Source organism: Corythoichthys intestinalis, chromosome 15 (assembly GCF_030265065.1).
Source record: "Corythoichthys intestinalis isolate RoL2023-P3 chromosome 15, ASM3026506v1, whole genome shotgun sequence".
Lineage (NCBI taxonomy): Eukaryota > Metazoa > Chordata > Actinopteri > Syngnathiformes > Syngnathidae > Corythoichthys > Corythoichthys intestinalis.
This window is the reverse complement of record NC_080409.1, coordinates 49,993,547-50,019,652: the sequence shown is the minus strand read 5'-3', so window position 1 is coordinate 50,019,652 and position 26,106 is coordinate 49,993,547. Positions and strand designations below refer to the sequence as shown.

General features: G+C 37.9%; 2 protein-coding genes across 8 annotated transcripts in view; both read left to right on the top strand.

The window, feature by feature from the left end:
* Positions 1-26,106, top strand: part of evla (Enah/Vasp-like a) — a 228,790-nt gene that overhangs the window by 80,633 nt on the left and 122,051 nt on the right. The gene's annotated exons all lie outside the window — the stretch shown is intronic.
* Positions 1-26,106, top strand: part of eml1 (EMAP like 1) — a 135,314-nt gene that overhangs the window by 79,369 nt on the left and 29,839 nt on the right. For 4 of the 7 annotated variants that reach the window (XM_057859979.1, XM_057859977.1, XM_057859976.1 and 1 more), the window contains 6 exons: positions 4,633-4,771; positions 12,798-12,926; positions 13,056-13,084; positions 16,530-16,556; positions 23,721-23,850; positions 23,970-24,119. In XM_057859979.1, the coding sequence (XP_057715962.1) occupies positions 4,633-4,771; positions 12,798-12,926; positions 13,056-13,084; positions 16,530-16,556; positions 23,721-23,850; positions 23,970-24,119 (604 nt within the window). Of the gene's footprint in view, positions 1-4,632; positions 4,772-9,197; positions 9,246-12,797; positions 12,927-13,055; positions 13,085-16,529; positions 16,557-23,720; positions 23,851-23,969; positions 24,120-26,106 lie in introns of all 7 variants that reach the window. The other 3 variants (XM_057859978.1, XM_057859981.1, XM_057859982.1) reach the window with 2 other exon arrangements.

Below are 26,106 nucleotides of genomic sequence, written 5' to 3'. Positions count from 1 at the left end.
TTTTTATACGGTTTTAGTCTAAGCTCAAGTATTTTAAATTTATTTTTAATTGCATTTATTGCTCTTGTGAAATGAAAGTGCAAATCTGTATAGTTTAAAGAAACACTCAAGAAATTTATTTTGTAATTGCATCTCATGCTCTTTTGAAAGTGTCATGTTAGTAAGCCAAAATAAATATCATTGCAAGGATAAACACTTGTTTATTTCCTTTAACATATCCTAAAATTTGTTATGCAACACATTAAATGTTCGTCATCCGGACTTACTTGCTTTTTCCAAATAGATGATCAATAGATTACTCGATTACTCAGCCCTAAAGATGTTATATGAATGGGTTTATGTGTGTGATTTCTTTATAAAAAGAAATGAAACAACCTTACTATCTAACAATAACTCAAGTGCTAATATGCATCACCAAAATACAATACAAACAGAGAGTTAAGACACTGATTAGCATAATTGCTAACTAGCTTAGCGCTCTGTGCTAAGTAGTCATTAACAAAGAATACAAAAAACACAATTGGTGTCGTTTACTCACCTCTGATGGAGGCACACTGGATCTAACAACACACACGACTCAAGACAAGCAAACTCTCAACACTTCGTAATATTATTGATTTAGCAACTCCAAACTGCGTGTAGCAGTGAACTCTCTCTCCTGTTCTAGTCACTGGTGCATGCGCAGCCGCACAAACAAGGATCCTAACGTGACTGCTAACAGCTGTCGGCAAAAAACGATAATCATATTCATTAGCAACAAATTTATTAATCTATTTTTATCGATTTAATCGATTAGTTGTTGCAGCCTTACAACTGTATTTGATTTAATAAAGTAATACGCATTAGGTGTTCACATCACATGTAGTAAGAGGAAGCTTCGCTGAAGAAGTGTTTTATACAATCTTGACCTATATATGGCAGAAAAAACTCAGGTGGCTTGAAGTTCCGCTCTGAGACCCCCAATTGGCCAAACTCAAAATTGTCCTATATGCATGTGTGATACATCATTGGTAAGCTTAAAATTTTCTGCGGGAAGAAAAATTTTGAACAGGAGGGCATTTTTTTTTTAATATATATTTTTTTCCTAAACAGCAAAACCCAATCTGGAGGTGAGAGCACGCGAGAGCAGAATTACAGACGCCATGACTTTAATGAGATATTATCGCGTACTTACCTTGTTTCGATCCAAAAACTTCATGTAGCATGTATCACTGAGTGTCAAGACACAGCTGAGAATGGCCACAGCTGGATTTTTTGGTGATTTTATGGGTGAAGCATGGTAATATAACAAGGGTCGCGATGCAGAAATCGCAGACATCAAGGAGTGGTCGAGATTTTCTTTTTTTCTTTCTATATTTACCCTTTTAAACGTTTTTTTTCCCCTTCAATTGTTCTTTGTTTGGATCCATTAGTTATCGTCCAACATATCGGAGGAAATGTGACAGTAACCAAAAAAATACAATTAAGCGATAGTTATGAGGTAGATATCTGTGACTTTTTTGAAGACACCATTTTTTTCATTGTGACGTAATTTGTTCAAAAGTTTCAAATATGCAAATGAATAATTTTTTATAGTCGTTTTTTTTTTAAACGAAATATTAGACATCAGTGATTCAAAGCTAAAAATGACAGACATTTTGAATAATAAATATTAAAGATGTCACGTCATTTTAAAAGTATCGGAATCGGCAAAAAAATATCGGACATGCCTTTTTTTAATATACTGTATATATATATATTTTTTTATTTAAATCATTTTCTAATTGTATTTAACGTTACAGACAAAATGTCTTACACTCATCCAGAGTAGTTTTGGTTTAAAGTAGGACTATCAAATTTATTGCGTTAACGGCGGTAATTCATTTTCTTAATGGCGGTAATTAATTTCTTTTAATTAATCACGTTAAGTAATTAACGCATGCGCTGCACGACCCACTCACGCATTGTCGCGTCCAATCTATAAAGACGCCGTTATACCTATAGATAGCGCTAAAAGGCAGCGTATAATGACTAGAGAGAATTATGACAGCCTTTGGAGCCATTTTTTATGTGGCTAAAGCCTTATAATGCCTCTCTCAGCAATTAAATATAATGTGGGAATGTGGGGAAGAAAGGAAGTAGTTGATCATTTTCTTAATACCACATGTTCTTTCCCAATGCAGAGAAGATATATCAATTGGTAGCCCTACGCACAGTCATGGTTGCACTTCCCATCATGCATTTGGGCAGAAGTTAAATGGCTGCATTATCATTTACAGAAAGCTCAACAAATACACTAGATGGCAATATTTAGTCACAATATACAATCACATTTATCCTTTAAGAATTACAAGTCTTTCTATCCGTGGATCCCTCTCACAGAAAGAATGTTAATAATGTAAATGCCATCTTGAGGATTTATTGTCATAATAAACAAATACAGTACTTATGTACTGTATGTTGAATGTATATATTTGTCCGAGTTTTATTCATTTTTTTCTTAATGCATTGCCAAAATGTATATGATCTGGAAAAATTATCGGGAATGATTGGAATTGAATCGGGAGCAAAAAAAAAAAAGCAATCGGATCGGGAAATATCGGGATCGGCAGATACTCAAACTAAAACAATCGGGATCGGATCGGGAGCAAAAAAAAACATGATCGGAACAACCCTAATAAATAGAGGTGTGCGAAATTTCCGATTCTTAGATTATTCGCGATTTGGCCGTGGAAGATTCGAGAACGATACACAAACATCCAAATTCCGATTATTGAAATATGTCAACTAAAGCGGAAGTAAAACACACTCAGCGCGCCGCGCGGTCTTCAGGACGCAATGAGGAACAGAGCGAGAGTAGCTAAACATCATGCTTGTCATTACCCGGCCGCTCGGGTAATGCCAATGCTCAACTCGCGCTCTAGCTCAACTCATGCCGCGGGATAAAAAAAAAAAACAACATACCTGACTGCTGCCGAAAGCTGCTACAAAGTACGTCCACAATACATAATGTTAAGGTAGATATCATATTTATATAGGACTAGATGTAGAATAGACTCGGTGGCGATAGCAGCACATGTAGAGACAGCTAGATGCGGGCATTAGTAAACGGCCGCCATCTTAAAGCAGTAGACTTCCCTGCAAGGCTGTTGTAGCGAACCTTCCAAGCGAACCTAATTAACTTTTTATCCAAAATACTCCTAAATCAGTAAAATATTGACTTGAATCTATCTTTAAAATTGTTTTAAAACTTTCACATGTCGAAAGTAGACAAAAGGGAAATTATGGAATAACGGGAGCAATTTTAACAACTTTAACGGTTGATTCACAACATTAAATTAATTGAATGTAGTTTAAGGCTGCTGATACAGAATGGGGATTTGAGTATATTATTTATTGTTTTTAACTGTTAACTTGATACTGAAATCGTCGTTTATTTAAGCCTGCGAGGTTTTATTTATTTATTTTTTTACAGTTTTTGTAACTAATGTACAAAACATTAGCAGCTAATAGCGGGGGGGGGGGGGGGGGGGTCATCAATAATCGATTTATAATCGAATCGTAGCCTCTGAATCGTAATCGAATCATTAGGTGCCCAAAGATTCCCACCTCTACTAATAAATATAATTAATTACCTTCGTTTTATGGCTGGGTTGAAACAAAAGTGGTTGTGCGAAAACTGTAAACGGAGGTTTTTAGGGTAAAACGGACAAATTAAAAATAGTTCGGGGGCTTAATGCGTGATGAATCTGCTATGGCAGCATAAAGACAAATTTTTCAATCAAACACTACAGTTGTTTTGGCTTAAAATACAGCATTTTCTTTTAAAGAGGAGTGCAAGAGCAGAAACTGCTTTTTCAGTCTTGTCTGTGTTTTCCGCCTTATATATATATTTTTAAATGAACTAATAATAAGGATAACTCGTTTGGTAAAAAAGGTTTTGTTTTACAGTATTTGATTTAAGACACTAATTGGTAGTTTGATTTTCTTTAATTAAAACTAGGGCTGTCAAACGATTTAAGTTTTTAATCGAGTTAATCACAGCTTAAAAATGAATTACTCCTAATTAATCGCAATTTAAACCATCTGTAAAATATGCCATATTTTTCTGTAAGTTATTGTTGGAATGGAAAGATAAGACACAAGTTGGATATATACATTCAACATACGGTACATAAGTACTGTATTTGTTTATTATAACAAAAAATCAAGATGGCATTAACATTAACATTCTGTTAAAGCGATCCATGGATAGAAAGACTTGTAGTTCTTAAAAGATAAATGTTAGTACAAGTTATAGAAATTTTATATTAAAACCCCTCTTAATGTTTTCGTTTTAATAAAATTTGTGAAATTTTCAATCAAAAAAATAAACTAGTAGCTCGCCATTGTTGATGTCAATAATTACACAATGCTCATAAAATCAGTTGCACCAAAGCGCCAGCAGAGGGAGACAAAACACAAGTAACAAGTGGCCATGATACTGTGCCGTCATTTTAATCTGTTTTAGTGGGGCATGTGCGTTAATTGCGTCAAATATTTTAACGTGATTAATTTTAAAAAACTAATTTTCGCCTGTTAACGCGATAATTTTGACAGCCCTAATTTAAACCCTTTTTTCTAATGTTCTTTTGCTTCTCATTTGCATGCTAGCCCGACCAATGATCGCCACCCTACCAATAAGACCCTCAGTTAACAACGGGACTATCCTACCAAAGAAAGCCGGCGGTACTTTGCCCTCGCCTTCTGGATCCGGGTCAAGGAAGGACACCAGCGCAGCATCAACCAGGAGGTGAGAAAATGAAAAATGATATTAATCAAATTCAGTGGGGAACTGTGATAGTGAATTTAACTGTAGACAAGCTACTTTTCCACCGTGTTCTACTTGTCATTTAAAGGTCTCGTCATGTCCGGTAATTCCTCCCATCCATCTTCGAATCTATCGCTTTGTCAAGCAAAGCCACTGGCATTTAACTGGGTTCATAAAATGTGTGTGTGTGTTCGTGCGTAATGGTGTAAATGTTATCAGGGGAACATCCCTGCCCTGGATGTCATTTCCATAATAAGATAAACCTCAGCATACAGCAGTGACCAGTCCCAAAAGAGCTAACCTTTTGCTATTTTCTCCCTCTTTGCACTTTTATTAAGTAACCAAATCAAATATAGGATCTTTGAAATATATTGAATCTATTTGATTTTGACAGAGAAGCCACTTCAATTTTTTTCCCCTTACCGTATTAGAGCTTACCAAGGTCAGTTGGGTTTTGATTGCTCTTTGCTTCTATCAATTCCTAGCAAAATTTGTATTTTGGATTGTGTTTCGGTGCAAATTTTCGAGGTTTTATGAAGTGTTACAATTTGGAGTAATGAATGAATAATGCTTGTTAGTAGGGTTGTTCCGATCATGTTTTTTTTTTTGCTCCCGATCCGATCGTTTTAGTTTGAGTATCTGCCGATCCGATATTTCTCGATCCGATTGCTTTTTTTTTTTTGCTCCCGATTCAATTCCAATCATTCCCGATAATTTTTCCCGATCATATACATTTTGGCAATGCTTTAAGAAAAAAATGAATAAAACTCGGACAAATATATACATTCAACATACAGTACATAAGTACTGTATTTGTTTATTATGACAATAAATCCTCAAGATGGCATTTACATTCGTAACATTCTTTCTGTGATAGGGATCCACGGATAGAAAGACTTGTAATTTTTAAAGGACAAATGTGACTTTATATATTGTGACTCAATATTGCCGTCTAGTGTATTTGTTGAGCTTTCAATAAATGATACTGTAGCCATGCCCTAGTGCATGATAGGAAGTGGAAGCATTACTGTGCGTAGTGCTACCAATTGATACATCTTCTCTGCGTTGGGAAATAACATAGGGTGTTAAGAAAAAGATCAATTACTACCTTGCTTCCCCACATTGCCTCCCACAATATTTCTAATCGTAGGGAGAGGGATTGTAAGGCTTTAGCTAATTGTAAAAAGGCTCCAAAGGCTTCCAAAATTCACTCTACTCATTTTACGCTGCCTTTTAGCTCTCTATATAGGTAAAACGGCGCCATTACAGATTGAGCGCGACAATGCGTGAGTGGGTCGTGCAGCGCGTGCATTAATTGCATTAAATATTTTAACTAGGGCTGTCAAAATGAACGCGTTAACGAGCGGTAATTAATTTTTTAAATTAATCCCGTTAAAATATTAGACGCAATTAACGCACAAATGCCCCACTCAAACATATTAAAAGTACAGCAAAGTGAAAGGTGTACTTGTTGTGTTTTGCCGCCCTCTGCTGGCGCTTGGGTGCGACTGATTTTATAGGCTTCAGCATCCATTTAATATAAAATTTCTATAACTTGTACTAGTTATTATCTTTTATTTATTTTCTATAAATTTTTATAAATATTTATATATTTTATTTATTTATATATTTTATTTATTGTTTTTATTTATCTTTTAAGACCTACAAGTCTTTCTATCCATGGATCGCTTTAACAGAATGTTAATAATGGTAATGCCATCTTGTTGATTTATTGTTAAAATAAAGAAATACAGTACTTATGCACCGTATGTTGAATGTATATATCCATCTCGGTCTTATCTTTCCATTCCAAAAATAATTTACAGAAAAATATGGCATATTTTATGGATGGTTTGATCTGCGATTAATTGCGATTAATTACGATTAATTAATTTTTGAGCAGTAATTAACTCGATTAAAATTTTTTATCATTATCGGGATAAATTTGATAACCCTACTTTAAGCCAAAACTAAAGACTCTGGAGGAGTGTAACATATTATGTCTGTAACGTTAAATACAATTAGAAAACGATTTGATTAAAAAATATATATATATTAAAAAAAGGCATGTCAGATATTTTTTTGCCGATTCCGATACTTTGAAAATGACGTGATCGGCATCCCGATCGATCGGGACATCTCTACTCGTTAGGTCTTTTTTCAGAAGAGACCAAGAGGGTGGAAGAGTAGTATTTCGGCTCAACAGTCCAGAGCACTGTTGCTTTTGGCAGCCTTTTTAATTTTCGTTTTAGTCTGAAGCTAGGTTCAGTGTTAATGCACAAATCCGATTTTTTCGTGTTTTTCCGACTCGAGTGAGGCATTAAATGAAAGTTTCCAGCTACGGGAGTTAACTCCAGCGTGTTTAGTGTGTCTAGCGGTGGTAAAACATGTGTGTTTTTCTCTCTGGCAACTGTCTGTGTTGAGAAAGAGTGTGTATATCATGTAAACATTATACGAGTCATACACGCGTGCTTTTTATGGAAAATTATTCACATTTTTTTTTTCTGATGGTAATAAGGTTTAGCTGTGGCTCTGGGTTTAGGCTCACCTGCATTTCTTTTAAATGCATTTTGAATATATATATACAGTGGTACCTCTACGTACGAAGTTAATCCGTTCCAGGACCTTGTTTGCAAGTCGAAATGGTCGTATGTCGAGCAGGATTTTCCCATAGGAATACATTATAATTCCATTAATTCGTTCCACAGCCCAAAAACCTTCACTAAATCCTTAAAATATACTGCTGGTACTATTACAAATGGCAATTACACATAGCAAAACAAATAAATTATAAATCAAAATCGGAATAATAATAATAATAATAATAATTCCTGTATTAATGTAACGAATCGGGTTCTAATGTGGCGGACGTTTTTTGCTGACCCTGAACGCACCGCGGGGCTGATGTGCCAGAGACAGACCGGTGAGCTTGAGTTTCACTTTCACTTTGAATGTTTTCTTGAGAACACCGTCAATTGCGGCAGACAGAAGGTGTTTTTGTTTTGAATAAGTTGTGAAATAAATGATAAAAACGTGGCGAAGTTGGCGATTTCTCTGGAGATGTTACCACAATAAGAATTGTCAGTTTAACTTATAAAGACTGGCGAACGATGGTCGGAGGAGGACCGTGGAGCTGTATTGTTGAGCCATTTCACGGATGCCCACCCTACGCTCATATTTTTCTGTCATTTGCATCTTCATTTAGAAGGTAAGCGTCAACTTTTTCCTTGTTTCACCACCTGTACCAACCTCTTCTGAAACCAGTGTTGATTTGTCACACAAGAAAATCCGCAGTGCATTCGTCTGCGGTGCTGCCATTGTCGTCGTATTTCGAGCATGTCGTCGGATGTAGAAACAAATGGCAAGTCAAATTTTACGTCGGATGTCGAAAAGTTCGTGTGTCGAAGCGATCGTATGTAGAGGTACCACTGTATATATATATATATATATATATATATATATATATATGTATATATAAATATATTTTTTTAACTTAACATTACACTTATGTTCCAATTTGCTAATATGTTTTCAAAAAAAAAAAAATTATTGTTGTTGTTGGTTTTTTTTGACCCAGATAACACATTTTAGAACTGTAATTGCAATCCCGTGAAACCGTGGTATTTTAGTTTAAGGTTATCATGCCATCAGATTATCATACCAGCACATGCCTAATTTACACTATTTTAATCCAATTTTAATAAAAAAGAAGGATGCTTGACTTCAGATTGATCTATAAAAGAATTGTAAATATCTCAAAATTGATAGCGCAAACAAAACGTTTTACAGCACAAACAGGCATAAATGTAGCACAAGCGGTTGACATCATTTTATATAAATTTGTGTCTGATAGGGGGCCAACTTCACATGGGTGTGTAAATAACGTCTAATAAAATACAATTACACACTTACGTTTCACTTTTCATCAAATAATAGATGGGGTGGAGTCCCACAAGGGGCTCATTTCAAATGGACAATTCCTGTTGTTTCTGTGGAGTGCATTTTGGCAGCCCTCGAGGGCCCGAGCAACTGCCTGGCTTGCCTGTCCACTAGCCCCGCCTCTGCATTCCACTATGCTTGATTGACTTTCAATCGACGAGCAATCAGATTTCAATTTTGAAAGTTTCACAGCCTATAGAATTTTTTTCTAGGGAATGCCAAATATCTTTGCTTGGAGGAAGATCGTTAATTCTAATTTCCAAACTCCAGCTACGCTTCAGTGGCTCACAATTGTCTCTCGTTGGGATAAGATTCACCAGACAAGATCTTTAATTATTACAAATGTGGAATTGTGAGTTTTAATTCTCAGTGGTTTACTTTCCCATTCCTCATCATTTATCATATCCTGTGACTTCCTAAATGTCATGCATCCAATTTGCATGTTGTCCCCTTATAATAAGATGTGCAGTTTGTCTCCTTTGTCTCTGCCAACCAGAATTCTTTCTCCGTTGCTCAGGTGAGCGTGCCACCGTGTTCCTCGCCTAACCGCTATGATGTGATAAAACTCCACTCATTCTAAGAATGTTCTTCACCGGCTAATTTTTCATTTACATGTTTAATGCTCCGCTAATATTCATATGTAATCAGTGTCATAATATGGTTGCTCTGATGCATAAACAACATTACTCAAATAATGCCAGCATGCGATTACTGTGATTCGCCCCTGGGTAATGCAGCAGACACAAGCTTCTCTTCATCTTTTTAATTCTGCTCAGTAGCAACCAAATCAAAAGGACTGACCGCTTTTGAATGGAAATAGCGCGGATTAGGTGGCTGACCGGGCCGACCGGCCAGTGGACTGCTGATTGAGCCTTTTGATTGTGTTGAACAGGCTTGGCTGTCAAGCGACCCAATTGATCAGGTTTAACTGGTGGGCGGCCATCCACAGGGGAGTCAAATAGCCAACTAATGAAACCAAGGCTGTTATTTGTCCACCATTTGCACCAGTGATATTGTTGTACTATATATGAGGATATGCTGTATAGCTGTCCAATATGAAAAAAATGATATTTTTGAGAAAAAGACAGCAGCAGATTTAAAGTGCGTACGACAGGATTAAAAAAGTCTTAAATAGGATTATAATGTGAATTAGAATCAGATTTTGAGACGATTCGACTATATACAACAATTTAGCATGAAATAATAAAAATGCAGTTATTCAAGAGGACATGGCAAAATGACTCCATAATGGTCAAAGCTGTCGACTTCACCTTTACTGTCGCACCTCCCGAACGATATTTTATGCCACCTAAATCGGGCTTATGTCATTTCCCTTCCCCGGCTTGGGAGAATGTAAACAAACCAAGAGGCGTGACAGCTAGACGACACGCTAACCGGAACCGAGTGATGTTTCAAAGTCTTCGAAGCGGAAAAATCACACATAACTAGCCCGGACAATTCACATGACGACCGGGTTGTCAATTGTCTTCGCCGATCGGCAAACCGCCCGGCGGACAGCAATTTACTGCTTGTTCCCCTGCTACTACGGACAGGAGAGCTCGCCGGGGAAGCGGCTGGACAATGACGCCTGAACAAACCGGCCGACGTCGGAGGAGCGTGTAGCTGCCAAATGGTCAACACAAATATGGCAAAATAATGCTTGGCTACACGGCAAAGTTGTAAACGGCCAGAGAGAATCATAGGCGAGCAGCTGCAGTTGTTGTGCAGCTAAGATGTGTAGCTAATGTGTATGAGGAGAGCTTTTTATATGCCCATCCATGATCAAACTTAAGTAGTCCTTTATTTAAAGAAAGTTTGTAGTGTTTACTTTGTAATCGCTGCATTCGCGGCTATTTTTTATCTCAAAGTTGCAATTTCTGATCGGTCGGAAAATTTGACAGAACGCCAGGCACGTGAAGAGGGGAATAAGCCGAGTATAGTGCTCTCCCGGCGGGGGGAGGGGGGGTGGGGGGGGCGACAAGCCGTCGGTCGTCGGCCAAGCGGACAAGGAGCATGTCAGCCACAAAATGCAAGCCACCTACATATTAAAATGATCCCAGTATTTGACATAATACAAAACACGATGTTTACTCACTTCCTCGTAAGTCCCATGGTCCCACAGTAGTAGGGCTTGTTTTGGCCAATATTCACCGGTGAATGGGAACCTTTTGAAACCCCAAAAAGGCGCACATGCCTCTCCCTCCAACAGCAAGATTTTTCTGCAGCTGTTTGGCTGGCGCAATACGAAAAATAAACGTATTAATCCGCAACATCAGCTGAATCCTTAGTCCTTCTCATACAACAGTACAGCTGTATAGTGAAGAGGACTCCTTCCCAGCGCCCTCTTTCTCAACTCGAGACTGTTGCCGGATGTCACTCATTTTCATGGCGCGGGATTCAAAAAACTAAATAAATATAGCGATCGCTTCCACACACAAGCAGTCCATTTCATTCAGGAGCATAAAATACCCCGTGTATTATGAAATAAACATGCTTTTTCGTGTCACAGGCACTTTAAATGAATGTAAGGTTCTTTAACTTCTAACTTGATCCAAAATTGATCCACACATAGAGCTAGCTGATCTGGCAAAAAAAGAAAAAAGAAAAAAAAAAAGAAAATCACATTATTTTCATAATGTACTATGTAATGTAGGGCTGCAACGATTAATCGAATAACTCGAGTATTCGATTTGAAAATAATATTCAAATTAAATTTTGCTGCTTCGAGTAGGGTTGTTCCGATCAGGTTTTTTTGCTCCCGATCGTTTTAGTTTGAGTATCTGCCGATCCCGATATTTCCCGATCCGATTACTTTTTTTTTTTGCTCCCGATTCAATTCCAATCATTCCCGATAATTTTTCCCGATCATATACATTTTGGCAATGCATTAAGAAAAAAATGAATAAAACTCGGACGAATACATACATTCAACATATAAGTACTGTATTTGTTTATTATGACAATAAATCCTCAAGATGGCATTTACATTATTAACATTCTTTCTGTGAGAGGGATCCACGGATAGAAAGACTTGTAATTCTTAAAGGATAAATGTGACTTCGTATATTGTGACTAAATATTACCATCTAGTGGATTTTTATGAGCTTTCAGTAAATGGTAATTCAGCCATTTAACTACTGCTCAAATGCATGATGGGAAGTGCAACCATGACTGTGCGTAATGATACCAATTGATATATCTTCTCAGCGTTGGGAAATAAAATTGTGTGTTAAGAAAAAGATCAACTACTACCTTTCTTCCCCACATTGCTTCCCACGATATTTCTCGTAGGATCGTTGAGCGAGGGATTGTAAGGCTTTAGCCAATTAAAAAAAGGTTTCATAGACTGCCAAAAGTCTCTCTACTCATTTTACGTTGCCTTTTTGTGCTATGAATACGTAATACGGTGCCATTATAGATTGAACGCGACTTTGCGTGAGTGGGTAGTGCAGCGCATGTGTTAATTGCGTTAAATATTTTAATGATATTACCGTGGTTGACGCGATAAATTTGACAGCCCCACTTTAAGCCAAAACTAAAGACTCTGGCTGGATGAGTGTAAGACATTTTGTCTGCAACGTTAAATACAATTAGAAAACGATTTAATTAAAAAAAAAAAAAATATATATATATATATATATATATATTAAAAAAGGCATGTCTGATATTTTTTTTCCGATTCCGATACTTTGAAAATGACGTGATCGGACCAGATCGACTCTAATTTTAATACTTTAATATTACAATGTATGACTAAATTCTCATAATATTACAACTTTAATCTCCTAATATTACGCATCAAATTGGACTATTTTTTAGGGACTGTTAGCTATCTGACAAACTACAGTCAATTTGCGTCGCTACCATTGCCGGCCCATTAAATATGTCACTTCTGAGCACCGAGATCAACTTTCTAATTTTTTGAATCTTTGATCTCGATCTTAAAATTGCCCAATCCAAGCAACAATACACTATATATATTTTTTAAAGTCATATTTCTTTTGACGTATGTATGCCACTGACCAAATTTTAACCCCTCTCCTCGCTCTCCATCTGTCATCCCCTTCAGCACGGTGAGGAGAGCCAACTCCAACGAGCATGTAGGGTCTCTCACGCGGAAAGATTCTGGTGACTCCAAGGGCAACCGAACTCGCGCTGGGTCCACAGGCAGCAATTCCAGCGGCAAAAGAAGTGACAGGTAACAAATGTCTCTGACGTATGAGCGAACTCTCTTTACTACTGTAACCTTCATCTAAATCAACAAGAAGTCCATGGCAAAGGTGTGCAGGGAACATGCTGATTGACTGTTTGCTTGCTTACTTTGCAGCAAGCAGCGGGACCCAGTCTTCAATGCGGGTAAGTGGAGTATTCTTATGACTTTGCTACTTCATAATATCCCAACACAATCCGATGATGACTTTTACACATTCTTATTCAAATGCACACATTGTATTATTCAGTCTTTTTTTTCTTGCCATCGTCATACTTCATTAATTTGTCCCATTTTCATCCTTCTTTTCTTTTTGATGCACATTTTCTGCATTGTTTGGTTAAACAATGTTTTCCATTAAAAAACGTCCTGTAGTCTTGCAATGCTTTTCTTGAGGACAAAAAAACTATGATACACTTCAAAAGTAGCAAAAAACCCACGAGACCAGAATTGTGCAAACGTTTCTCCCTAAGGGCCTTTTTGATTTAGATATATGGTTGTTGTTGTTGTTTTTTTTTTAAGTGGAATGCTTATGTAAAACATCTCGTAAAAATGAATCTCATTTTGTTTTTGTTTTTTGTTTTTTTAGTTAATTATGAGAAAGTTTAAATTTAGTAGATTTATTTTTTTTTGCCAGGGCAGAAGAACTGTACCCACACTTCATCTAAACTGTATATAGGCTGATCACTTATCTGTGCCCACAGATTACTAAACTGTACCCACTGGGTACAGATTACTAAACTGTAGGCACAGATTAGAAATCTGTGGGCACAGTTTAGTGAACTGTGGGTGCAGTTTAGGGAACTGTGGGTATAGATTAGTAAACTGAGTACATATTACTAAACTGTGGGTACAGATTGCCAAACATCGGGTACAGTTTAGTAACACGTGGGTACAGATTAGAAATATGTGGGTATAGTTTAGTGAAGTATGGGTGCAGTTTAGGGAACTGTGGGTATAGATCAGTAAACTGAATACAATTACCAAACTGTGGGTACAGTTTAGTGACATGTGGGTACAGGTTAGAAATATGTGGGTACAGTTTATTGAAGTTTGGGTACAGTTTTGTCAAGTGTGGGTACAGATTAGTAAACAGGGTGCAGATTACAAAACTGTGAGTACAGATTACTAAACTGTGGGTACAGTTTAATAAACTGTGGGTACATATTACTAAACTTTGGGTACAGTTTAGTAATCTGTGGGTACAGTTTAGTGAACTGTGGGTGCAGTTTAGTGAACTGTGGGTGCAGTTTAGGGAACTGTGGGTATAGATTAGTAAATTGAGTGCAGATTACTAAACTGTGGGTACAGATTACCAAACATTGGGTACAGTTTAGTAACATATGGGTACAGATTAGAAATATGTGGGTACAGTTCAGTAACATGTGGGTACAGATTAGAAATATGTGGGTACAGTTTAGTGAAATATGGGTGCAGTTTAGGGAACTGTGGGTATAGATCAGTAAACTGAATACAGATTACCAAACTGTGGGTACAGTTTAGTAACATGTGGGTATAGATCAGAAATATGTGGGTACAGTTTAGTGAAGTTTGGGTACAGTTTTGTCAAGTGTGGGTACAGATTAGTAAACTGGGTGCAGATTACAAAACTGTGAGTGCAGATTACTAGGTTAGTAATCTGTGGGTATGGTTTAGTGAATTGTGGGTACAGATTAGCTATGAAAAATATTTTTTTCTACCGTGGTACCCGGGGGGGGGGCGCCGTAGTAAACGGGTTACAGATTACTAGACTGGGTACAGATTATCAAACTGTGGGTACAGTTTAGTAAACTGTGGATACAAATTACTAAACTGGGGGTACAGATTACTAAACTGTGTATACAAATTAGTAAACTGTGACTTTAGATTACTGAACTGTGGGTGCGGATTAGCTATTAAAAATATTTTTTTTCCTACCCTGGTACCCAGGGGTGGGGGTGTCTCCGTAATATACTGTGGATACAGATTACTAGACTGTGTGTACAGATGACCAAATTGTGGGTACAGATTAGTAAATTTTGAGTACAGATTACTAAACTGTGAGTACAGATTACTAAACTGTGAGTACAGATTACAGTTTTGGGTACAGTTTAGTAAACTGTGGATACAGATTATGAAACTGTGGGTACAGATTAGTAATCTGTGGGTACAGTTTAGTGAACTGCGGGTACAGTTTCGGGAACTGGATACAGATTGGTAAACTGTGAGTATAGATTACTAATTTGAGGGTACAGATTACTAAACTGGATACAGATTACTAAACTGTGGGAGCAATTTAGTATTCTGGGGGTACAGATTAGTAATTTGTTGGTACAGTTTAGTAAACTGTGGATATAAATTACTAAACTGTGGGTGCAGATTAGCTATTAAAAATATTTTTTCTACCCTGGTACCCAGGGGTGGGGGTGTCTTTGTAATATACTGTGGATACATATTACTAGACTGTGGGTACAGATGACCAAATTGTGGGTACAGATTAGTAAATTGTAAATACGGATTACAAAACTGTGAGTACAGATTACAATTTTGGGTACAGTTTAGTAAACTGTGGATACATATTATGAAACTGTGGTTACAGATGAGTAATCTGTGGGTACAGTTTAGTGAACTGCGGGTACAGTTTCGGGAACTGGGTCCAGATTAGTAAACTGTGAGTATAGATGACTAATTTGAGGGTACAGATTACTAAACTGGATACATATTACTAAATTGTGGGAGCAATTTAGTAATCTGGGGGTACAGATTAGTAATTTGTTGGTGCAGTTTAGTAAACTGTGGGTACAAATTACTAAAGTGTGGGTACAGATTACTAAACTGTGTATACAGATTAGTAAACTGATTTTAGATTACTAAACTGTGGGTGCAGATTAGCTATTAATTTTTTTTTTCTACCCTGGTACCCAGGGGTGGGGGTGTCTCCGTTATATACTGTGGATACAGATTACTAGACTGTGGATACAGATTATTAGACTGTGGATACAGATGACCAAATTGTGGGTACAGATTAGTAAATGGTGAGTACAGATTACTAAACTGTAAATACAGATTACAATTTTGGGTACAGTTTAGTAAACTGTGGATACAGATTATGAAACTGTGGGTAAAGATTAGCTATGAAAAATATTTTTTCTACCCTGGTACGCAGTGGGTCTCCGTAGAAATTAACTATAAACAAAATATAATAAAGGCGTTTTAATTTATGAAAAAAATATATTAAAGCCATTAGAAAAGTAGGAAGGTTGCAGATGTTTCCTTGCTTTGTTTGTTGTAAATGGTAATTTGACAAAGTTACTGTGTGTTCAATGTAAAAACAGCTCAGTTTCAGAGCAAATTCTATCATTGTCAATTGCAGACTGTTAGTTAATAATGTTAATTTAGTATACTCGTCAGCCAATGCATATTTTTAATTCGAATAAGCAGTCAGTGTGTACAATGATACTGACTTTTTGGGACGCCGTCACGCAGCATACAAGTTATACTGATGAACACAGGAGTCGGACCATGCGCTCACATGTTATGACAGACCAGGAAGTGAGGAAACCATGATACCCCTCACCTGGTACTTGTGTCTTTCTCTGTGACCTTTACAAGGGATGCGACGTGTGACACACTGCAAAGGTATGCATCTCCCTTTTATGCCCCCTTCCCTGCCTATCCAGACACCCGTTACCTTCCCTCACTCCACCCTCGGGCTTCACAGCTCTCTGGACTGTGCTGAACACTTAGGCCATGAAAAAAACTGCAAGTTGAAAAACTGATCAGAGAGCTGTCAAGACAGGCAGGAGTGTTTTACTAAACCGTGAATGTGTTAGCTTTATTGTTTTAAAAGCATATTAACAAATGTGCAAGCATACACCCTATCTAACCTTGCACTCACTGTGTTCCGATGTGATTACTCGAACGCTTCACTTGAGCTCTACTTCAGACGATGCTGAAGTGTTTGTCTGCCTCGTGTTGGCTGTGTCGCCATAGTAACCACACAAAGATTTCACACAGTTTTGTGATCACGCCGCACTTTATGGAACCGCCACTGCTCTAGTTTCCACACAATAAGGATTTGCATTGCAAAAAAGCTCCTCTTTTGTTGAAATGTTTTTTTCTTGTCGGAGGTCCCCTCCAGTTAAGGATTAACTGTATAATTCATTTGAAATACATACGAAATACTAGATATTTCAGGAACATGCTTTAATTGCAAGCATGGAGCAACTCTCAGAATGATGAAGTGTGTCTATGATTTTAAAATGAGCATACACTTGTCCCAAATTGGGTTAAAGTTTAAAACCGATATAAGGTGACACATGGTAGGTGTATTGGGGACTCTAAATTGTTTATCACTGTGCATTTATTGTGTTGTAAATGTTACAATGTTAATCATAGACTTCACTATCAGTTGACGAGACAGTTCCTACAGACATTGCGCCACGACCAGGCAGGGCGTTGTGGCAGCTTTCCCAGCGATAAACTCAAACACGCTGTGATCTAACGCTGGATTTAGGTGGAAACAGGAAAAAAGTTTTAGTGCATACTGTACAAGCAGGCAGGAGTGTCTCAAAAGGGATTTGGTTGAGGTTTCAAGGTAATTATTATATAAAATAGCACCATGCATGCACTTTAAAACATTGTGAATGAAAAGAGTAGAAAAAATTTGCGTAACTTTAGCTTGAAATATTTACATAAAATGAATGATTGCTTTTAACCAAAAAAACCAACTATTTGACGTTAGTATCTATCGAAATTCCTGGATTTACACATTTATTTACAAGAATTTTCCATTTAAAAAGCGCTGTTTTGTGATGGCCACCACGTCGTATTTTGTATCAATATACAAATAGCGTAACTTAACATTCAAATGATCAGGTAATTTTTGGCCAACTGGCTGGGTTTTTTTTTTTTTTTTTTTTGCAAAAAACTAGTAATTTTTGCGTCCATACAAAAAAAATAAAAAATCTTCTCTTACATGTTTTATTTTATGCAACATTTCAATCTAAAAACAACGAGGGCTAATAATAGGCATATTATAGACAATAGTGACATCAGAATTCAACCTACCGTAAAGTTGTGACTGTATGTAGAAAAATGCAAAATTTGCTTTTGTTGAGTAAATTTAAGACATTATAATATTGTGATATGGTAATATTTAACAAAAAAACATATATAAATAATCTATAGATATATATTAAATTATTTTCATTGACGTAAAATATTTATTATTATGTATGAACTTGTTAACACAGTGAATTTGGGGGTTTCTACGGAAACCCTAAAGTGACATCGACAGAAATAAAATCATTTTAAACAAACGGTTGCGCACCAGAAACAATCTGGTAAGCATTAGCATTATATAGCATTTAAGCTAGCGTACTTTTGCGATGCAAGTTAGCCAATTGTTCTTTTTTGTACTTAAATCCTCCTTTATTTATTTATTTTTTTAATATCGTTTGAGGCTAAGCTTAGTTGCTATTCCAAGATTGAAGTAAAGCTTAACTAAATGCTGTATTATCATTTTTAGCACGGTGATACTCCTGGTGTCCGTTGGAATAATTGGCTAACTTGCGTAGCAAAAGTTCGCTAGCTTAAATGCTATATAATGCTAATGTTTACCAGATAGTTTCTGGTGCTCACTAGCAACAATCTGGTGCACGCCAGATTGTTTCTGGCGCACCATGTCATAAGAAAATGCTTTTATCAGCCAATGTTATCAGCTACCCGATAATATTGGATAACTTTAGTTTCTATGATAGAAGTACACCCCTTCGACTTTCCTTTTTGTGTCTTCATAATGTATTAATGAGTCTCGAAATGACAGGCGCTAACGAATTTTATTGACCTCCTCCTTCCCTGGCACCCTTTGTACCACACCCTTCTCCATGACCCCCATGGCCCATCCAAACTAGTCACAGTCCAGATTTACCTCAGCCGCTCCGGCAAATCGACGGGGACCAGCGGCAGCGCTACGGCTTTGGCCGTAACGGCGCGTTCAGCTGTGAGCTCCCGCCACTCCGCGGACAGCATCAAGGCCAGCATGGCCAGAAAGAGAGCTGCTGCCAGGGTGCCACAAATCAGAAAGACTCCAAGTGTTAGTGTGCAGTTGAGAAATACTCAACTGAGGAATCAGCCGACACACTTTGGCCTCAACACGCCAAGTTACCGCAGCCCTGTCAAGTCCCCTAGCCAGTACTTCCAGATTTGCTATTAACTACATGAACCTGGAGTAACCCCAATCTCTGTTACATTATTCTACAAAATTAAAGCCGAACAATGTTTATTTAATACTATTAAGCAATTAAATTTTTCCATTTGTCATGTTAAATCACAGAAACGTGCTATTTTCAATTGGTTTCATTTTTGGTTTTCGTTTCAGTATTGCATGAATGGCTTTTCAATTTTAGCTTGTCCCCCTGTCCATAACAATTTCAATCTGCTTTTGTCTGAATTACAGGTAGTTCCAGGGTTCGACGTACACAACTTACGCGATCTCAACTTCTCGTCCGCCATTTTGTCTCCAGTCGTTTAAAAAAAAAAAAAAAAAATTTTTCAAGTCTCATAAACAGTACCTTATTGTACCTCACAGTATCATACTTAACTTTATTATCGTAATTTTCGGACTATAAGCCGCTACTTTTTTCCTTCCTTTTGAATCCTGCGGCTTATAGTCCAGTGGGGCTTATTTGTTGATTTATTTTGCTTAATAGGTAACACTTATTTGACAGCGGCATCATAACACGGTGATAAGACCGTCATAAATATGACATGACACTATCATGGGCGTTATTGAATGCTTATCTCATTAAGTGTCATCCAGCTAATTACGTCGCTAACTCCATTCATGTCCAGGCTGGATGTTTTACATTCATTCAAAAATGAGATAATTTGTCGGATAACACTAAATGGCATCTGTTATAAGCATTCATAAATGCTCGTGACAGTGTGATGTCATAATTATGATTGTCTAATGACAGCCTTATGGCGCCACTGTCAAATAAATTCCATAACTAGCAATAATGGAACAACTAGAACAGTAACTGAAGAAATAATTAGCCCAGAACATGAATTTTGATTGAATTTATGTCTGTAGCGCTGCAATGCATGCTAGGAGGCATGTTGGACAACAACAGTGTTGATTGCAGGTGGCAGGAGAGTTTGTCTGTCTCCCCCAAGGGAGCAGTGATGGCAAATGAAGCTTCTTGAAGCAATAGAGCTTTGCAGGCATTTTGTTCAAAGCTTCACAGTGTTTCATTTGGTCTAATGACAGTCATATGATGCCGCTGTCAAATAAAGTGTTACCGGTTAATATCTTTTGGTCTAAATATACCACAATACACTGAGGACAACTGCGGCTTATAGTCCAGTGCGGCTTATCTATGAACAAACGCCGTTTTCGTGCCAAATTTGGTGGGTAGCGGCTTATAGTCAGGTGTGCCTAATAGTGCGAAATTTACGGTAATATGACGTGTTCTGTCCTCACTAAAAGGGAAGTTGTTCATCTTTACAGACAGCAAACAAGGCAATGGCATACCACAAGCAACACGTCACTTTTGCTTATTATTTTCATGACGTTAGCAATTGTGGCTAGGCGGGTCAACCTCCCGTTTTTCCCTAATATTAAATGAATGGAAATCGTGTACGAACGAGATGTTTACTGAGCTAAACCTACCAATTCTGTCCGAAAATGTTGCCCCTGATGCCAAATTAACTGGTAATGATGTGGAAGAACATACAAATGTTCAGTTAAAGAGCCGATCTAATCCAGAGTTAGCTTTTTTATCGACACCTTTTTCTTGTGTGCATTGACTTACGCCACTGACAATGATGTTCTCCTGTTTCAACAATCTATCCTTTACCACCATATGCCTTGCCGTTCTTATATATTATATCCTCTGGTTGTCTTACGTCTCTGACCGTTCTTAGGGGCAATTTACACTGCTATTTTTGTGTAGCGATCGCAAATGCTGCTCAGTGACAGCCAACGAACACTTTTAATTTTTTCATTAATAACAAATCTTAATTCTATAATTTATTTACACCTCCCCCTTACTAAAGTTGTTTTTTTACAACAGAAAAGGTAACAACAGTGGCAGTCAGATACCATTTTAATTTTTTTCAGGTCATTCATTATCAGACAGAAGCATCACAGCAAAACGCCACGCTAAAAAAATAAGTAAAAATATCAAAATGACTTACATCTTCGCTCTGTGTAGCACCATGGCCCCCAACAAAATGTTTACTGTATATGAAATGTGAATGGCTTCACCTTACTGACGTTAAACTGGTCTTTTGGACATCTGCGCAAGTTGATCCATTCTTCACATTTTTTCCTCAGTTTTTGGTTTCGGGAAACGAATGAAAAAAACATTCTTCATATGTCATAATGTCGAGAGTCGTTTCTACAAGTTCCATAGCTGCAGTGTTTGATCGGCATGTTCTTTTTTAAAGATTACCGGAGAAAACAAACAGAATTAACATGGATTGTATGCGAGGGCGTGTCTATAATGTCCCACTTCCATGTTACGATGGCGACGTCACGGTCTAAAATACGCTATTGTTCTCTTTGAAGCTTTTTCCTTCCTTCACTTTTTATAATTTGTAAAGCTGTCACACACATATGTACCTTTATGTTCAAAACGACAAGCATTTTTACAGATAAAATTATGGTAATTTGCCTAACAAAGTCCGCTAGCTTAAATGAATGAATACTAACCCATTTACAATTCTCATAGCAAATCGCTCAGACGTAACTCCACAAACTGTAGCTCTAAACTTAAAGCAACACTAGGTAACTTTTCAACCTTTATAGAATTTTTTCATAACATTTGTGATAATATGTCGACTGATAACTACCATAATTTTCGGACTATAAGCTGCTACTTTTTTCCCTCATTTTGAATCCTGCGGCTTATAGTCCAGTGCGGCTTATTTGTTGATTTATTTGCGTTAATGAGTAATGCTTTATTTGACAGTTGCGTCATAAGACTGCCATAAGACCGTCATAATTATGACATGACACTATCATGCGCATTACTGAATGCTTATGACAGATGTCATTAGGTGTCATCTGGCAAATTATGGTAATAACTCTATTTATGTCCAGCTCGGATCTTTTGCATCGATTCAAAAGTGAGATCATTTGCCGGATGACACAAAATAACATCTGCAATAAGCATTCATTAGTGCTCATGACAGTGTCATGTCATAATTATGATTGTCTTATGACAGTCTTATGGCGCCGCTGTCAAAAAAAGTGTTACCAAATACCATACATAGCAATTACTGAAACAATTGGAACAGTAACAGGAGAAATAAGTAGCATAGAATTATGAATTTTGATTGTTATTTACATCTGTAGCACTGCAATGCATGCTAGGAGGCCTGTTGGATGACAGCAGTGTTGACAGCAGGTGGCAGCAGACTTGACTGTCTCCCCCAGGGAAGCAGTGATGGCCAAATGAAGCTTCTTGAAGCAATCAAGCTTTGCAGCTAATTAGTTCAAAGCTTCATGGTGGTTCATTTGATCTCCTGACAGTTTTATGATGCCGCTGTCAAATAATTGTTGTTACCGATTAAAATCTTTTGGTGTAAATAGGGTGGTAGGAACCGTTGCCACACAAAAAAACTACAAATATGCTGACTGCTTTACAGTATATGTCACTTCCCCATTTCCCCATTCATTATAAAGACTGAAGTCGATGCAAACACTTTTGCACAAATTCTGCAAAGATGGTAAAGCAACGAAAGAGACAAAAAGTTTAGTCTGAGGAGGGGGAAAAAAGGTGAGGCTACTAGGATATACAGAATAAATATTGGGCCGGCTTTCACTCACTGGCGTGACGGCCCCCCGCTCAGCCAAACTTGACGAGTTTGGTTGGTGGGGGGGTTAGCCACACTAAGCCACACGTTGCTAACCATCATATGCTATTGTGTAGCCACAACTGAAACTTATGACTATTTATCCTTTAAACAGCCGCTGGAAACAGAAATGTTGTTTAATCCATCTGCAGGCGACCGGGAGATTGACTGATGATTTTACGACACTGTGCGGGTGTGCGCTGGTCTTCATGGGAAACACTGACCTCCTTAAGGCAAAACAATACTGCTTTTGTCCACCGACATCGCTAAAATCAACCAAAACTCAAAAGTTACCAAATGCTGCTTTAATTAAAAATGCATACACCAACATACATTAGCTGAAACAACTTACAGTCTTATGTGCGCCAAAACAGAGCGCAGCTATCCTTTATCCATGTCAGACGTCTGAGTCTGTTAAGTCATACAAGGCGACAGTCCAGCCAGACCCGACGCTGCCACCAGAGGTCAGTGTATCCTCCGTCATTAAACAAAATACAATTCTTCAGGACTTTTTGGATAGTTACTTTTGGGTACTTAAAGGTTTAATTCCAATTTACGCGGAAATCCGGGTTACGTCGCCAGTGTAGGTACAGAACTCGACCGTAACCCAGGGACTACCTGTATTATGTTGCTTTGAGCCAAATATTTTCACATTATAACAAAGCATTTATTTGTTGTGTTGCAGTGTTGTTCCAAGAATGTGTGTGAAGTGGCTAATAAAGTCCGTTTAAAAGCTCATTTTCTGTGTTTTCAGCTTATGTCATTCATCCTCTTACATTAACAAATGTAATCGCAGACAAATACATCACATAATCCTGTCTACACCATCAAACCCTTTTCATACATCACTGTAACACATTATACAAACACCATCATGATAGAATCTCACCAGCTTTTTTTGTATTCATAAAAATGACTGTCTCTTGTTTCTATTTCCAGAGGAAGGTTATGTGAAAATGTATTTGAAGGGTCGTCCCATCACCATGTTCATGCCCAAAGACCAAGTGGATGGCTACTGTCTGGAGGCAAGAGCTGAACTTCCAGCCAACAAGCTCAAACTGGACTGGGTGTATCCTTTTCCTTAAAGCTTTTTCCAGTCACTATGTGAGGAATAATTCGCTTGCTCCAGTTTTTATGGAAGAAATATTATCGCTGCTGTTTAATTTCTTTGACCTTATTCGTGATCAGGTACGGTTACCGTGGTCGAGATTGCCGCTCCAATCTTTATTTGCTGCCCACTGGGGAAACGGTGTACTTCATTGCCTCAGTTGTTGTCCTGTTCAACGTAGATGAGCAGCTACAGAGACATTACACTGGACACACGGACGACATTAAATGGTACACTCAATATAATCGTAATTCACATTCATTTAACTCATTGGTTGGCAGCCATCATTAATGTGTAAGTTCGACAGTTGCTGTCATATTTTTGAGATCAAAGCACCGTTCCGCTCCGGAATTTTATAACGGAACGGCGTTATGGACCGTTCCGGCCCACTTTCACCCCTGGATGTACAGTGATATTAAAGAGTATCTGAACCTTTTGGAATTTCTCATATTTCTGCATGAAATCACCATCAAATGTGATCTGATCTTTGTCAAAATCACACAGATGAAAAAACTGTCTGCTTCAACTAAAACCAACCAAACATTTATAGGTTTTCATATTTTAATGAGGATAGTATACAAACAATGACAGTAAGGGGAAAAATAAGTTAGTGAACCATCGCATTTAATATTTTGTGCCTCCAATTTGGCAGCAATAACTTCAACCAAACGCTTCCTGTAGCTGCAGATCAGCCTGGCACATCGATCAGGACTAATTTTGGTCAATTCTTGTCTACAAATATGCTGTAGTTCAGTCAGATTCCTAGGATGTCTGGCATGAAATGCTGTCTTTAGGTCATGCCACAGCATCTCAATGGGGTTCAAGTCTGGACTTTGACTTGGCCACTCCAGAACATGTATTTTGTTCTTCTGACACCATTCTGAAATTGATATACTTTTGGAGCATTGTCTTGTGGCAGCATCCATCCTCTTTTTAGCTTCAACTGTCTAACAGACTGCTTGAGTTTTTCCTGCAAAACCTTTGAATTCATTCTTCAATTAATGATTGCAAGTTGTCCAGGCCCTGAGGTAGCAAAGCAGCCCCAAACCATGATGCTCCCTCCACCATGCTTCACAGTGGGGATGAAGTGTTGATGTTGGTGAGCTGTTTCATTTTTCCTCCACACTTGACGTTGTGTGTTACTCCCAAACAATTCAACTTTGGTTTCATCAGTCCACAAAATATTTTGCCAAAACTTCTGTGGAGTGTCCAAGTGCCCTTTTGTGAACATTAAACGAGCAACAATGGGGTTTTTTCGACAGCAGTGGTTTCCTCCGTGGAGTCCTCCCATGAACACCATTCTTGGCCATAGTTTTACATATAGTTGATGTGTGCACAGCTATATTGGACTGTGCCAGTCTGTGTAAGTCTTTAGCAGACACTCGAGGGTTCTTTTTTACCTCCCTGAGTATCCTGCGCTGAACTCTTGGCGTCATCTTTGGTGGAGGGCCACTCCTTGGGAGAGAAGCAACAGTGCCAAACTCTTTCCATTTGTAGACAACTTTTCTGACTGTCGATTGATGAACATCAAGACGTTTAGAGATGGTTTTGTATCCTTTCCCAGCTTTATACAAATCAACAATCCTTGATCGCAAGTCTTTTGACAGCTCTTTTGACCGAGCCATGATGCACATCAGGCAATGCTTCTCATCAAGACAATTCTTACCAGGTGTGTGTTTTATAGTGGGCAGGGCAGCTTTAAACCACTCATCACCGATTGGGCACACACTGACTTAAATTGTTTTGTAAGAATTGGTTTCATTTGTTCTTTCAGTCTCCTTGGGCAGAGGGTTCACTTACTTATTTTCCCCCTTCTGTCATTGTTTGCAAGCTATTTTCATTGAAATATAAAAAATGTTTGGGTGGTTTTAGTTCAAGCTGAAGGAATCCGACCTTCTAGCCAGACCGCCGGAATCACGCCAGCTGAACCGCCGTCCCCGCGCTTGTGCAGCTTCAACAGCCCAGGCCGGCAAAACCCCAGCAATCCGGCCAGAAGGGCAAACTCCGCACGTTCACCTTAGTTTTAACCCTTTGTACCGACTCCATTTTGAAAGGTTTAAAGAAGGCTCACAACAGAACAAGTTGACTATTTATTTCGATCGACAGAGATCAAACAGAAAGGCAAACCAGGCACAGACTCAGGCGAGGAGGCATACTCGTTCTAAGGTCACCATATCAGAAGTTATCAAAAGGTTCCCGAGAAAAAGGACAACACTT